This window comes from Calypte anna, chromosome 4 (assembly GCF_003957555.1).
Source record: "Calypte anna isolate BGI_N300 chromosome 4, bCalAnn1_v1.p, whole genome shotgun sequence".
NCBI lineage: Eukaryota > Metazoa > Chordata > Aves > Apodiformes > Trochilidae > Calypte > Calypte anna.
In genome coordinates this window covers 7,856,104-7,872,727 of record NC_044247.1, presented here as the reverse complement: position 1 = coordinate 7,872,727, position 16,624 = coordinate 7,856,104, and the positions used below count along the sequence as shown (strand labels likewise).

Below are 16,624 nucleotides of genomic sequence, written 5' to 3'. Positions count from 1 at the left end.
ACAGTATTTTAAAGATTCCTTTAGAAACCTGGCAGTGAGGGGCATTGAAAGAATGAATTCTGTTCTAGTTAATTTCTGTTCACAGCTATTTTTTTAAATCACAGCATGCTGAACTGGCACAGTTAAAATCCCAAAACTTTATCTATTGTCTTCAGATTGTGCTCTTAACATGATGTTTTATTCTTTAAAAAATAGCAGCATAGGATAGAATCCCTTTTATAGTCTTATAAGGAATTACAGAATTATTTTTTTGTTAAGAATTTGTTTCATTTACAGGCAGCCAGTGGAGATACCTTTTTTCTAATGAGTTAGTCTACAATATTAAATTTGTTTTAATATTTTTTAAAAGAAGTTACTTTTTTTTTTTTTTTTCCCCTTTTGTTCACTTTTTAGATTCGAGATACTAAATCATCAGATCAGAAAACAACTCTATTGCATTTTCTGGCAGAAATCTGTGAGGAGAATTACCGTGACATTTTAAAATTTCCAGATGAATTACAGCATGTTGAGACTGCAAGTAAAGGTAAGCAAATACCTAAAGATAACAGCTCTTTGCTTTGAGAGTAAATACCCCCACATTTGACTCTAGGTTGTACAATTGCATAACCTGTAAGCATTGAAAATCCACAAGGATTTTGCTTTTCTGGCATTTATTGAATGAAGCATGAAGGCGAAAAACTGTAATAAAGTAACTTCTCCTGAAGTAGGTTGTGGAAATAATGCAGCATATTTCAGTGAAGTACTTGCACAATCAGGTATCAGAAGTTGTATGCAGGAAAATAACAATGTTTAGTTTATCTTTAGATCTTTGAAGTTGAGTTGCTTAAGAGTGAACACCCACGTGTACTATGTGTACACGCACAGTAAGTTTCTCATTTTAACACTGCATTTTACACCTGAATCCTGCTTTCTAAAGTTCCCAGACTGTATATGAAATATACAGTGAAATAGAATGTAAAGTCAAAAATTATTACTGATTTTATTCTTGGCCAGTCAGCATCATGGCCTGGTGAGTCTGGCAGAAAACTTAATTCATTTGTTGTTAGATATCTTTTTGTGTGAAATATACTGTGCTGCTTGGTGCCCTTAGCTATGGAAATATACCAAGACATTTCAAAAAGTTTAATTTTGACTGAGCACATTTGATGATTTCTTATTAAGTTTCTTCTGTGGCTAACACTATACCTTGAAGCTTTGGGTTTTTTATACTTTTAATCAGACCCTCTGATGGTTCTGAAGTTCACTTGAGGACTTAAACCAAGAGTTAAAGTTTAGCTCAACTATAGCATCCAAAACAGAAAGCATAATAGTGGGAGGCAAGTCATTAATAATCCTGATGCTTAAAATATATATATAAAAGGCTTTATTGCAGTTAAATTGTCTCATTCTGTAAAATAAAAGCTCATTATGGTCCCCATAATCAGGATTTATGAGAGGCATAAAGTTCTGCTCATTTTTATGACCAAAACTTCCTTTCAGCCCTTCTCTGCTTTCTGTACCATAGCAGATTTTGGGCCCAATGAACAGGATTTGTGCAACTTGGTTCAACTATTCCCTGTGGTACTTTTTGGTTTTTCTTCAGTTGTAATGTTCACCCTCTCTGTCATGCAGAGTCACTTCTGGGAAGGTACTTCACATGGTTTGTGTGGATGAGAAAGTTTTCACTTGTTCATTGATGTTTTATAAACCAGTGCTTCCAGGTTTATTTTTCCTGAGGGGGCTTCTTTTGGAATAAATTCAATACAGTTTTGAGAGCATTGAAACTTATTTATAAACAATGAAATACAAGGAAAACAGATAACAATCTGATTTCTTGAGATACATGCTGCTTAATTTTTAGTTAAAAGGCAGAACTGTAGTTTGAACTAAATATTAAGTTCAAATACAAGATTTACCACATTGAACTTCTTTAAAATCTTGGATTCATTTTCTCAGTTCCACATAAATAAAAAAGTCTTCTTTTAATTTTCCCATAAGAATAAAGAACCAGCATCTGAACAATACATGTATGATTCTATTTTTTTAACAAACAGCAGATAAATCATAAAACTGGATTTTAATATGAAAAGGTCAATGGGATTAGATGAACTGCCCATGCACATGGTAAAATCTTCAATAATCTCATATTAGGTATTATAAAATACTTGATCTTTTTAAAGATGGAAGATCAACCTAGTGGTTTATGAAAAGCAAAAATAATTCAGGGAACATTTTTATTCTTGTCAGTAGAAGCAAAGATCAAACTGATTAACTGGCAAGAGGTGATTGTAAAACCATTCCTTACTACTTGAAGCACACAATGTCGCACAAAACCCAATTAAAAATAAAAATAAAAAACCTTAAAATTGTAACAAACTGGATTATGTGATGGAAGTGATACTCATTTACCTTGCTGCTAGTTGCAGTGTTTTCCTCTTCTTTTCCTATAGTTAAAACTATGCAAAGCCTTTAATCATATTTCTATCCTGTTCACTTGTTATTCCAGTTGCTGCTTTTCATGGTATTTGCTCTTAATATCTTATAATCTGTGATTTTATTAAACAGCTGACAAAGTCTTCAGTTTCAGTCAACCAAAAATGTCACAACAAAAACAAGAGGTGCCTGAAAGTCTGATAACAAGTATGGAATTTCTAGACAAAGTCATGTTGTAAAAAGTATAATTTGAAATTCCTTAGGAAAAATACCTATCTTTTTAACTTGAAACTCCTCTGATTGCTAAGCCTCCCAGAATCATAAAAAGAAATACATAACTATTAAACTTAAGCTGAAGAACTCCATATATTTCATAATAACAACTTAATTTGAGATTTTAAAAGACCAGTGGTTATAAATCATAGTTCAGGTGTTTAAACATCATGCCTGTATTTAAAATAAAAATAACTATATCAGCTGAACATTGTGTCCTGATCCTCCCAAGTTCAGCAGTTCTTGCCCTGTTTATGTTACCTACTTGCTTTGTCTGCCATGAGCAGGAGTGCCCAGATTCTGTTGAATCCTGAAGTTTTGGGAATTGTTTTCCTGGTGGTGGTTACTTCAGAACAGGTGGATATAGAATGCTGTTGTCTTTACCTTGGCCACTGGCCATTCTGTGTGCTCTCCTGACAGGGTGGATTGATGATTTCTGTGCATGGATGGAGGATGTATTTTGGGGTTATTTTAGCAGTCATGTAGGAGCCTCAAGAATAGCTGAGCTGCAAGTGAAAGAGCTGAGCTTAGCTGTGAATGCAATGTAGATCATGCAGTCTCTTTCAGAAATAATGAGTGTTCCTTCCAGTGCCCAACGAAGAGAATTCTATGCCTGATAGAAATGTATACCACTTAATAATTCTTTTAAAGTATTGTTAAAAGAAACAGAGCATTATGAGTAAAATCAAGTGAAACATGCCTTGGGGGAGGTGAATTATGTCTTTGTAGTAGACTAGAAAGTACTAATAACATGAGCACAGATTTCTCACGTTGGCACAAAAAATTTATTTCTTCAATTTGCAAGCATATGGTTCTGATGGTTGATGCATCTCTCTAGAAAGGACATCAGCAATCAGAAGCACTGTGGAATGCAAATATGTATATACTTAATATATTATTAAAACGCTGTAAAAATACTCACTGCAAGCCATAATTTTAGAGAGGAGAAAATACTTTAAAACGTTCTGTGCCATTGTTGCCCTAAAGTATAGCAATTTACAATGTACTCATAAGTAGTAGTCATTTTTCTGTCAAAAAAAAGTTTTATAGTTTGTTGCAGTAGAAGAAACTGTGTTTTTACTAAGAAATCTGTGGTATTTTCCACCTTGTGCAGTTTAAATTGCTGAAACAGATTTTGCCCAATCTGGCACATTAGGGGATATGAAATAGACAATGCCTTCTGGCGTGAGAAATTTAATGTCTGCATCTGTGACTTTTTTCCCATAATAGAATCTGAAGTTGGCATTTCGTATCGTAATCAAAAGTCAATCTTGCACTGTGTAGTGACTTCTGTAATTCTTTTCATTCACATAAACTGTAATATTGAAATGTCAGAAACTCCCTCAATGTGTTTTTTCTGTGTAGTAAATATACAGTTAGGTACATCAAATACTACAAGACTTACTTTCTCTAGTAACACTCCTCTGCTTGCATGTAGTGTTGCCATATTGATGGCAGCTTATGCATCATCTCATTAAAAATTTTTTAACAGACATGTTCTTTATTGGCAGGCATCAGTTCAGGAAGACAGGGAAGGAAAAACTTCACACATAATTTCTGTGTTTTAGTTCCAACATGCAATTTCTGCAAGAAGTCCTGCTGGGGACTCTGTAGGATGCTGGATTGGCTTACACCCTATGTGTTTGCTTACTAAATTTTCCCAGCCTGTGAAGATTTTGATGATATATTTAATTGCTTCCTTCTAATGTGTAATAAATGGTATGCAAAATTGACTTTGTTCTGAATTCTGAAACTATATTTTGAAGCTGCAATTTGGATTGTGCATTAAGCAAAGTTATTTTATATGACACATACATTACCTAAGGGTCTACTTCAGTCCTTGTACTGTTAATATCAAGGGCAAAATTAAAGAATAGTTCAAATGACTCTTATGGTGTGTTTAAGAAAATACAGCATGTTAACATTCTGGCTATAGTTATACCAGTTCAGATTTAAAGAATGCTTTAAATCACTTCTCAGATTTTTGTAATCCATTTAGAATTCCTTAATACCAGCTGCAGGAGTGGTGAAAGCTACAAATACTGGATGCTGTTTTTCCTTTAGTTTTTATTGTTCCTCTTACTTATCTGTTCTTCAATTTGCACTTTCATTGATGTAAGGAAGGTTGTTACACCCCTAGAAACATAGCTTGCACTTCAGTTAATAGGAAAGACCAAACTCCTGTTTCAAGTTAAAAGCCTGAGGGTGGTCTACTGGATGAAATTGCTCACTGGCTTCTCTAATGAGTTTTTAGTAACAGGTTGTATTAAAAAGTTTTGCTTCTCTTTCTTTGTCACCCCAGATTTCTGTAGTTTCTGTACATGTGAACTGCTCAGTATTGTGTGCCATAGCTGTTTGACAGTTCCAGCATGGGAATATCAGTTTGGTGTACAAACCAAGTTTTACCTTAAAGAAATAGTGAAAGTACAAAATAGGGACTTTGAAATATTCAAACACAGGAGTTTAGACAGTTACAATTTCCAAATCTGGATGCAGTGAGAAGAACATAAAAGTCCAGTTACTTCCATTCCTTGGTTCACCTTTTTTTTTTTTTTTCCCTAATACCTTTGCCAGCAAAGGTATTTGCCTGTTTGTTTCAGGAAGGTAATTTATATTTGCCTATTTTGTTTCAGGAAGATAATTTATAATAGATAATAATTTGGTAATTATAAGCTATTTTCAAAATAAACTCATCTTTTGAAATCATGAAATACATTTGTATTAAATTAACATCAAAGATGAGTTTCTGGAGTACTCTGTCTTAAATACCAGTATTGCCAGGAGAATACTACTAAACACAAAGCTCTTCTCACTGATTGCCTCCTAATACTTCTGGTTATGTTTCTGGTATTAGGATATCTGTTTTTTATGAGATTTTTGTTTGTAATATTAAAAGTCAGTTCACATTCAACTGATCAAGATCATATTCCACAATGCACTATTTTTTACAGTTTACTTAGTGAGGTAAACCTGAAAGATTGAGGTGAAAAGGCTGGTATTGACAGGAGAGCTCAAAGACAGTAGGAGGTTGGAGCATGCAGAGAATTTATGCTGGTCACAAAAATAAGAATAATGCTTGACAGGGTTTAATCAGAAGGAACTTTATGGGCTCAGAGAGGTGTTTTCTTTTTCAGAAAACTGGTCTTTTGCTGTCAATTAATTTGACCTTAAGAAGTAAACATTTTAGAGTATTGAGTTGGATAATGTGACCTGTCCAAAGGAAAGAAGATATTTCATGCTCCAATATATCACTTAGGAGAGCAATGACTCTGTACTGTGCTGTGCTTTGAAAAGGTGTTTTAACAAGTGCCTTATGTCCATAGCAATAGTAGTTCCATGTTTTGGGCTCCTAAGGCACTGTTTGTCATTTATAATTGATTCTTAATGTCTCAATAATTTGGGTTATGCACTTCAGAATTATTCTTTTATTCTTAAAACATGTACATAGGCACATAATTGCTGGGACACGGACAAGCAGATTCATTCCCTAAACCAGAGTACAGTTCTGTCTGTATGTTAGTATTAAACATAAGCTACCCACTGAAATTTCTTTTTGGTCTGTGGGTATATTGAGTGTTTCAGGATTATGAGCGCTGTAATTTTATCACCTTCAGAGGAAAGGAGAAGCCATGCTGCTTATGATGCTGTATCTGATCCTGATTTTAGGTCTAACAGGCAATGTTGGTTGATTTTTGGTTTGTTTTTTTTCTCCCACTATCTCACTTGTCAAGGCAAGCTTGCTAATGGCATTTACACTTCAGTGCGTGTAATATTTAAATTAAGTTTCCTCACTTTAGATGGCTGCTACTGTCATTCTCAGATGCTGAATATCTATTCATAGTTTGTACCCAAATTTTTTTTTTATAACTTTTTAGCTTGTGTGGTATATAGATTTTTCCAGATGTGTGCTTAAAGTGTTGTCATCCTTTTCTTTAAGTGTGTCAGATATATGTTCTCTTTTTTTTGTTGACACATGTAAGTGTCGTACACATTTCTATGCATTTGCATAGTGAGGATTTTAGGTCCTGAGCCAATTAAGATTTTTTTTGATAAGAATTGATAAGTGTTGTTTCTTTTGATAGATGGAAAACAATATTGCAACCTAGAGTTGTGCACATAGATGCCTCAATAAACATAACCTCCAACTGAAAAATAATTAGTGACTTAGACTGCATCTCTCTTTAAACTCTAAAGGCAAGAGCTCCTTGGACCTAGACTTGTTACAAGGTGCTCTAACCTTAAAATGGAGGTGCAATTCAGCTTGCAAATGGGCAGGACAATGGGATCAGTGCACAGTTGCTTTATATTTGATTAATTAGGATAATGATTTTACTGTAGAAGCCTGAAATGATTAAGCCTAGGGGTGTCATTGCCTCCACCATTCTATATCAGTGTTGTCATAAGGCAACTAAAAATTCAGGGACCCTGCTAGTGAACAAGTTCTTGTCATGCAAATAAGAAACACAAATGCACATCTACGTGTGAAATGTAATTGTTAAAAATTCTATCTCAAAGCTTGTGCAAATTACATGTTTTTGTTTACAGTAGCTTGTCACAATACGTAGAACATTCCCACTTGGACAGAGTTGGTGTTTTTCCTAACCTTTAAAAGACTCAGGGAAAAGTCTGTAGAACATTTAAGGAAAAAATATTATGGTGTGTGATGCATTGACTGTTAGACATAAGTAGTGTCAGAAAGCTTACCCTTTTGCAGAAGAAGTAGTGATATGCCCCAGATAATTAGGATACCCTCTTGGTTTTTCCCTTGGTTCCCAAGGTGCTTAAACCTCCACAGGGAAGCATTTATACATCAGGATTTCTTTTGACATATATGGGGTTCTACTTTGAAATTTAAATACTGACTTTGGAATGTGGTTTTCAATAATTCTTCTTGAATTCTGTTCAAGTTATGTTAAAAACACGTGGTTGTCTGGAAAGAGGAATATTTCTTGTAGTAGGCTGGATGTTAAGGATGTAATATTAAGAGTTAGTCTGATCCCACCTGTCTTGACTGTTCATCTACGTTCTACTTCAAAACTTCTAATGATTAAGTTCAGTGTCTGTCATGGAAAAATATTTCAATATAAAATTATTTTCAGTGTTGAATTTTGTTCTAGGTGTATCACACTAGCATAGAATGAACACCTGGTTTCTGAATAAAATAAAAATAATACATATGGTATTTACTCCTTCCCCCTCCCTCTCCTGGTATTGTGACCAAAGCCATCTCTGTTCTGTCCTTTTTAGAGTCATTCTGCTAATGCTGGATTTACTTTTTTAGCACTGTTTTAGCTATATAGCAAAGTGCAATGACATATTTGATCGTAGCTTGGGTCCTGCAGACAGTATAGCTGTGTTACAAAATAAATTCTAATATGAATAGCAACATCTTAATTACTATTTAAGAGAGCTGTGATGCTCTCCAGTCTGGATGCTGTTCAGCCAAGGTTTTATTGTGATACAGGCATAATGTAGTGTGTATCACAGATGAAGCTGTGTGTGTATTATGTGTGTGTATATATGGATTTTTGTGTATATATATATAGATACAGATACATTCCTATGAGATACATGTATCATGATACACTACTACTACACAAAATACATCTATCAAAAAATATGTATGTATCTGTACCCAGGAGAGGTTTTTATCTCAGTAGATGTGCATATGTATGCACTCACCCCAAAATAGAGAGGCACCCTGAGGTACTCAGAATCCTCAGGTAGGCTGCAGCATCACTGTTCACCTACCTCCAGCAGAACATTACTTCTCTTAATAAATATAAACTTCTTAGTGGTATGAAATGAGTAATCAATGATTGTAATTCCTGCAGATTATGTACTTGCTCACCCATTCCCCCTCAGACTGTTTTTCAGACTTTGGTGCAAGACTTCCATCTGTCCTCAGGCAATAAGAAAGAAGTGATGATTAATATGCTGAGAATGGAGTTATTGCACAAGTACTGTCTAGACTTGGAAATTCAGTACCTCATGTACTTCATGTAGACTTCCCTTTGCATACTGAAGTCATTGATGTCACTGGCTTTTAATTTTAGAGCTTTTACTAAATGTGGAGATGGTCATTCCCAATTTTCATCATGTTTAGAGACCCTTTGAATTTATTATGCAAGAGACACTGCCCAATCAAAATGTATCATTTCATCTCTTGTTACAAGGGAGAATTCTTGGTCTAACACAATTGATTTTGGAAAAAAGTAGTCTGTCCTTTGGCACTATTACTGTATGACTGTAAATATAAAATTCTTAGTTTGACTGTGGGGACTAGCTAGCATTTGGCAATAACATCAAATTAACAGCCTGTAGCATTTTTTTAGGACTAAAGGGGTCAACCAGACATTCACTAAGCCTTCCTTAGCGTGCAACTGCTTTCTCCAAAATAAGAGGATGGGTTTTTTTTGCTTTTTGTTTTTTGTGGGTTTTTTGTTTTTTGTGGGTTTTTTGGGTTTTTTTGTGTTTTTTGTTTGGGTTTTTTGTTTGTTTGTTTTGTTTTTTTGTTTTTATTTTTTTGCTAAGCAGGAATTAATACAGAGATTAATAGTAAACTGAAGAAAAAAATTATCACCTTTCATGTCAAAAAGGCATTGTGTCTTCCCTTCAGTGACTGTGCGTTTCTATTATAAATAAATAATAACGCACAGAATATTTTAGTCAGCTGTAGATTTAATGATGTATGATTAATAAAGCTACATTCACTATTAGTGCAGAGAATATAGATAAATCTAGATGCTATCCTAGCCTTCCATGAACATGAAGAAGAGTCTGGCAATATATTAATACATATAACTTCATATTCACCTTATTTATATTAATCCTATATATTAATAGCAATGCTGTGTGATAATGCTTTAGTTAGTTGAAACATACATGTTTAATTTTTGGTATTAAATTTTCCCTTTGTCTCATAAATCCTTTTATGCGAGTGGTTGGAGGCACACACATTAAAGGTGCTGTATTTCTTTCTATCTTCAAGTTGCAGCAGCTCTCTACAAGTCACTCTTTTCTTACTGATTAATAATAATAGAATCATAGAATGGCCTAGGTTGGAAAGAACCTTAGAGATCATCTACTCCAAACTCTGCCCTGGGTAGGGATGCCTCTCATCATCTGGACTGGTTTGTCCAAGGCCTCATCCAACCTGACCTTGAACACTTCCAGGGAGGGGGCATCCACAACTTCTCTGTGCAGTCAGTTCCAGAGTCTCACCACCCTCATACTAATGAATTCCTTCCCAGGAGTCTAAACCTATTCTTTCAGTTTAAATCCATTTAAAATGAATCCATTTCCCCTTGCTCTATTGCTGGACACCTTTATAAAAAGGCTCTCCATCCTTCCTGTACATTCCCTTTAGGTACTGGGGGATCACTTTGTTACAGCTTGATGCAGAGTGAGAAATGTTGCTGCCTTTTTTCCTCTCTTCAGGTTTTTGTAGGATGCTTCCATTTTTGAGACTTTCTACTCTATAGTGTTTGGGCATTATGGAGGGGCTTTTTTCTGATTGTCGTTGATGTTTGGGTTTTTTTTTCCTTTTTCCTGTACTTATAGCACCTTCCAGTACCTAAAGAGAGTCTGTAAGAAAGCTGGAGAGGGACATTTTATAAGGGCTTGGAATGATAGGACAGTGGATAATGGTTTTAAGCTGGAAGGGGGTAGATTTAGGTTAGACATCAGGAAGTAATTTTTTTTTTCTGTGTGGGTGGTGAGACACTGGCACAGGTTGTTCAGTGAAGCTGTGGATGGCTCCTTCCTAGAAGGGTTCAAGTCCAGGTTGGACGAGTTTGGAGCAACCTGGTCCAATGGGAGGTGTCCCTGCCAATGGCAAGGGGGTGGAACTACATCATCTTTCGGGTCCTTTCCAACCCAAGCCATTGTTTGATGCTATGATCTTGAAATCAGAGATTTGCCCATTGGATCTGGTTGGTTGCAACTAAATCCAAATGCTTCTCTCCTTGCATCATTAAATGGAGTAGCATTATAGAAACACAGAATGGAACATAATGCATCAATATTAAATGGAATGTTTTTGTAATTACTGCTACAGAAAGGCTTTCCCTGTAATGGTTCTTGAGCACTGCTTGTGTGCCACTAAAGGCCAAATGGTAGCTTTCATGTACATTTTTAGACTAGTTCTATTAGGGTGCTTAATTTTCATTTAGAACAGTGGGCAAATGGGAGGTTGAACAAGCCTTTGTCTTATGATCATCATCTTTGAGAAATAGAGTGATAGAGACAGTCTGTTTAGGATGTTCATTCGTGGAATGGTTTCAAACAAATGGTATTTTGCTTCAAGCAGAGTTTATGCTTCCATAAAGTAAAACCTTGAAATACTTTTAAGAAATTCACTTGCTTTTCCCTGAAAAGAGTACAAGGTATTCATGTTGCCTCCTCTTTACATTATTTATGTATTAGATCTCTAATAAAACAGTTTTAGGGGAGGAAATGCACATATTTTATTGTAGTGTATATGTATGTTTCCTTTTACATGGTCTATTTAAGCTTGTCTTGCAGAACAACAGCTTCACAAATTGTTTTGAACAGAACCTTGTACATTTACCTGGGCTAGGAAAAGAAGTGAACCAAAATGGATATTCTGCAATGCTTTTTGATAATTCACTGTGAATATTGAAGTTAGTTATGGCAGGTACAGCTTTTGAATGCAGCCTTCTTGCTTGGATGAAGTTTTTTTATACTATGTCAGTATGCACCCAATATAAACTGTTTTCTGGGCTTAGTTTTAGAAAACAGGTACTGAAAATGCTTTTCTTCCTTTTTAGTAACAGAAGCTAAGATTTCTGATTTATTATTGTTTGATGAATTTCCTTGCAGTTATAAATTTTAGACCATAACTACTTATAAACAGTCATGCATTTCAATATTTTCAAATTGGTGATAGCAGTTAAATTTTATCCATTTTGTTACCCATTTACTTAACAGCTGCTGTCTTTTTACCATAAAAATTACTATTTGCATTCTCCTAATTTATTTTTTCAGTTCCAGCATTTTATTTGAGTTCTGCTTGTCTCCCTATCCAACTACATAACAGCCTATAAAAATGTTATATTACTATAAGTTCTTCAGTTCAAGCAAAAATGTGCTCCTTTTCTGACAATAATATCAAATGATTAAACTAATGCATCCATAACCTAAAAGCTTTGATAATGTTTATTCCTCAGACTGCTTTAGTGGTTCATTTCAAGGTTAACTCTTGAGTGTTAATAGTTACAAGGATGCTGTGGTCAGTATAGATTTTGGGTTTTTTTCCCCTGGTTCAATTAAGCTTAAAAAGCTTTTTCACTATAATTTGAAGACTATGCGATTAGTAGTTTGTTGAGTTCTTGGTATAAAAATGAATAAAATTGAAAATAGTCAGGTTTACATCTGTGGTAAAGATAGCTATTGGTGCATTAGTATTTCACCATGCTTTTGAATATTAAAGTCAGTGGTGAGGTGGCTGATAGAATCATTGCATACCAAAAAGATAGTATTCTGTTTTGGGGAGCAGCTTCCTTATTCACAGGATTTTATTTCTAAGATACTGTTTTTGAAGCCATTTTTAATCAAATTCCTGCTTACACAGTCACAGCACAATTTTAAATTACAAGGAAATAGAAAAATAAAGAGTTCTTTAAAGAAACTTTCTGCAGTTTCTGGATACATTTACTTAAGAAAAAGAAAAAAAAGTCATGTGCTTGACTACACAAAGAACCCTGGGTTTAGCTGGGATTCATATCTACAGTGAGCTTTGTAGATCAACTGTCTGCTGTCCACAGAGAGCAGTGACAAGAGGAAGGACATGAAATGGTGCAAATGTTACAGTGCTTTTGGGGGAAAGGTGGGGCTGAGATTGCTTGTTCATGAAAGCTCCTGTTTGTAAATTATGGAGGAGGAGACCAAGAACAGAAGATATGAGCTGGTTCTAAAATGCATCTTTAAATTTAGAAGAAGGGCTTGTCAGACTTCTGTTTGTGATGGAGAATGATGGGTGGACATCAAGGATTATGTCATAAAACTCAATATTACACATCCAGTTTGTTTTAATATCATAATTTGACCAGTCTTCTCTGTAGAGACTGTCACTTTTCATCTTGTTCTGGAATTTCTTTGTGGTGTGCTGTTGCCTCACCTTCACAGTTGTGTTGTCAAGATTTCCACTGGGGATTTTTCTCATGATGTATCAATTAGTGGTTGTTTAATGCAAACTACAGACACAGTGGTGTACATGACAATAGCATATGACAGCGTTTCTTTAGAGTATCTTCTCTTTTTGTGTGTGTGCTGTACTGTCCTTTATGTTTTTTGAAGTATCAGTAGTTTTTTCTTATTCAGATTTATCTTTGATGTTGAGAGAGGGTTTCATAGATGTTGGTTTCTAGAAATCAGTTTAATTTCAATAAAAGAAAAATATTTGATCTTTTCTCCATGTCTGTTCCTTAAATCGTTTCTGCATCCCAATGTGCATTAATAAGATCATTCATTTAACCAAGTACATGCATTAGTAACAGAAAATCTCTTTGAACCTTAGCTGCTTTTTAGTCTTTGAGTTTGATTTAAAAGAATGAAATATTAGAATTTTTACCAATAAATTTCAATAGAAATTGAATTATTTGAACTAATGATAGAATTAAGTGGTGACATTTCAACATAAAATATGATGATTTAGTATATATTGCATTAGATATTTTCAGTTTTTATGAAGAGTAGAATTTTTTATGAGCAGTAATTCAGAAAAAATGTGAGCCTACTTAATGGAATGATTCTCCTTAAAACTATTAATACGGACATTGTTTCTTCCCTGTCTGGTGACCTTTCTGGAATCTGGAAGCTTTTAACTCAGTCTTTTTTTTTTTTTTTTTTTTTTCCTTAGTTTCAGCCCAGACTCTGAAGAGCAACCTTGATTCCATGAACAGTCAGATCCAGCGCCTCGAAAAGGACATTCAGAATTTCCCTAAAACAGAAGATGAACATGATAAGTTTGTACAAAAGATGAGCATATCCTTTTTTATATGTCTGCACTGGTGATCTCAACGTTCTGATTCTCTGGTTAAGTATTCACATCACATGAGATTAAGTTTTAACTCTCTTCTTCCTTACTTCTATTCACAGAGAAAAGCGTAACAAGACGTGCTGAGTGTAAGAAAACTTATAAATGAATGTAACTTGAAACATATATAATTATGGGTATTTAATCATAATTGTTGAATCCTTTCAATCTAGAAAATAATCAGTAGTAGAGTTGAAAGTATTTATTATTTTAGCTTCAGATACTTTGTTTTCTGTTAATGTTTTTTATTTATTTAGCACAATTTTAGAGAAACAAAATTACATTCTTTTGTACTCAAAAGTGATTTGTCCTTTTGTTTCTGTAGGAGATAGGTCTTAGGTTCTATATATTCAGTAGTAAGTAAAATCTGTGGGAGAATACCAATGGATGTCTGCCTAGCCCATTTCCCTTCCAAAATTTTCTTATATCCAGTGTTAGTCTTACTCAAAAGTCTAAAGTAAATATGCCTCAAAAACTCACAAAAGTCAGAGGAAGACTAAGCCAAAGCTGTAAAGCTTTTTTTTTTTTCTTAAAAGAAATTTTTCCACAAACTAGACTTCTTTTTATGTGGAAGTATATGGAGTATGGTACAAGGTATTTTGTGTATTTATAGGGCACAGGTAGTTCATGTGACATTGATTCTTCCTTACTGCAACCAGACAAGAAGTCATGGTTTTGTGGTTTTTCAGAGGAATAAAAAAAAAAACAAGAGGGTGTTGGTACCTAGAGTCATTCCTTGTTGCTCATCACATTTAGCAGGTGGATGTAATGAAGAGGTTCTCCTAACTCTGGTGTATTTGGAAGCTAAGTTTTAGTGGGATTAACCATCTGAATGGATTCAGAAGTGACTGAAATTCATGAGAAGATACTTAAAATCTTCTCTATATGGATTTATTATAAATTTCTGACAAGACTGCAGAAAAGTAGCTTAAGGGAGACAACTCATGATTAAGTTGAAAATTGTTTCTTGCTACTTAGGTATTTTCTTCCACGTTGTTTTATTTGCAGGGCTGGAAGGCTTGCTAGTAATCACATTTATCAGTTCAGCTGTTAAAAAAAAGGTTGTTTTCCTGAGATACATTCCCATGAGAAAATTTATAATATTTCCTTGTAATTGTCCTTCGTCTTGTCATCTTGTGCGTAGGCTGCACTCTGCCAAATAAGCCCTGTTTCTGTTCATAAATGAAACCAACATATTGAAATGCACCTTTTGAAACCATGTTTTCTTAAGCTTGACAGCTCTGTTTTACAGGTTATACACATTATTTTTCAGTTGTGATGAGTAAATGCTTTGCCACTTGTTCTTTTGCTACCTAGATATTTATTACACTTATAAGAATGCTTTGCATCGCTGAATAATTTGATGAGAGAAGAGAGGCAAGTACAGAATGTTTACCATTTTCTGCTTTCTGGTTTATTACCTGAATTTCTTCAAGAAAAAGATAATATGACAATGCAAAACAGCTTTTAAAAAAAAGGGAAAATTACTAATGCTTCTTTGTATTAGAAAAGACACAAAGATCCTGTGAAATTTCTGAAAATGAATTGTTGAAATTTTCCTGGGCAGCCTTGCTTCAATTCATGTACACTGATGTCACAGCTAGATTACCAATTTCTGGTAATTAAAACAGGCACCCTGAGCTTGAGATGTCTGACAGCTTTTATTATACTAGAGAATTTGGTGGCTTGACAAAATAGATAAGACGGTAAGAAATTAACTGATTCTGCCTAAGGATTTATGTTTTCATAATTAATAGATGACCTGATAAATGGTGTTTTTCTTTTTTAGAAAGTCAACTCCAGTTATGACAAGTCGAGTGATCAAATTTGTTTCTTCTTATCATTGAATGGTTTAAAATTTTCTGCATGCCTGTATTTTTAATTTTCTTTAAACTGGAGAATACACATTAAGTGGAAGAGAGAAATGGCATCAGTCTTCAGTCTGTATGTATGTATTTGGCTTCTGTCAGTTTGTTGAAGAATTGTGGCTGATAATGCATACTGAGATTAGAAAGTTACAGAATTTCAGGGTGAACATCTCTGATGTGTCTGAACGTAAGTCGTCTCTTAGTACAGTTTTAATAGGCAGGAGTTACACTGAAATTTCCTCAGTTTGTAAATACAAAAAGTGTTTTGAACTAAGCATTTGATGGCTATCGAGTTAGCAGACTGCAGTAAAAGCAGTCATGGGGTCGTGAAGCTGACCTGTGTGGTTGCTCACTGGAAGCAGGTGATTTCAAACTGAGGGTTGCAGCTATGCTAGAATAGAAGGTGGAATGTAGTATGGTTAAGGAAGAGGAAAAAAAAAGCTATTAACATATTCTTTCTATGGATTTCTTGCTATATTAAATAACTTAGTTGTGATTCTTGAGGCATGTTTTTCGTGATCTGATCCATGGCCCGAATCGTACATTCCTTGAAGATCAATTGTAAATAATTTAACTTTAAATGTGCACGCTTTCTATTCTAATTAAATCAGCTTTATGCAGCACTGGGGAGTCTGATTCAACAGTTTAGAAAACTAGTCATGACTATGACAAATCTAGCTTTCAGTCCTTGTTTTAGTTCAGTGTTTGTGCCTGTAATTGAATTTTTTTTTTTTACTGGAGATCTCTGGATTTTATACTTCCTTACCATAGTTGTAATACACTGTTTTCTTTTTCATGATGTTAAAACATGAGTTTTTAGTTGGGGGTTGAGGAGGATAACCAGATTGATGGGGTTTAACTTTAAATGTTATTAAGAAAGATTAAAGACAACAGAGTAAGAAGCTATTTCAGAGGAAGTAATGGAAAGTTACAGAGTTAATTTATTAATCTTGACATAGAACTATAGCTACATAAATAATGAATGCCACTTCTTCCCCCTCCCAATGTATTC

At 34.4% G+C, this 16,624-nt stretch overlaps 1 protein-coding gene across 5 annotated transcripts in view; it reads left to right on the top strand.

The window, feature by feature from the left end:
* The window catches only part of DIAPH2 (diaphanous related formin 2), a 204,941-nt gene that overhangs the window by 90,408 nt on the left and 97,909 nt on the right, over nucleotides 1–16,624 (top strand). For all 5 annotated transcript variants that reach the window (XM_030448826.1, XM_030448825.1, XM_030448824.1 and 2 more), the window contains 2 exons: nucleotides 394–523; nucleotides 13,568–13,692. In XM_030448826.1, coding sequence (XP_030304686.1) covers nucleotides 394–523; nucleotides 13,568–13,692 — 255 coding nt within the window. The remainder of the gene's footprint in view (nucleotides 1–393; nucleotides 524–13,567; nucleotides 13,693–16,624) is intronic.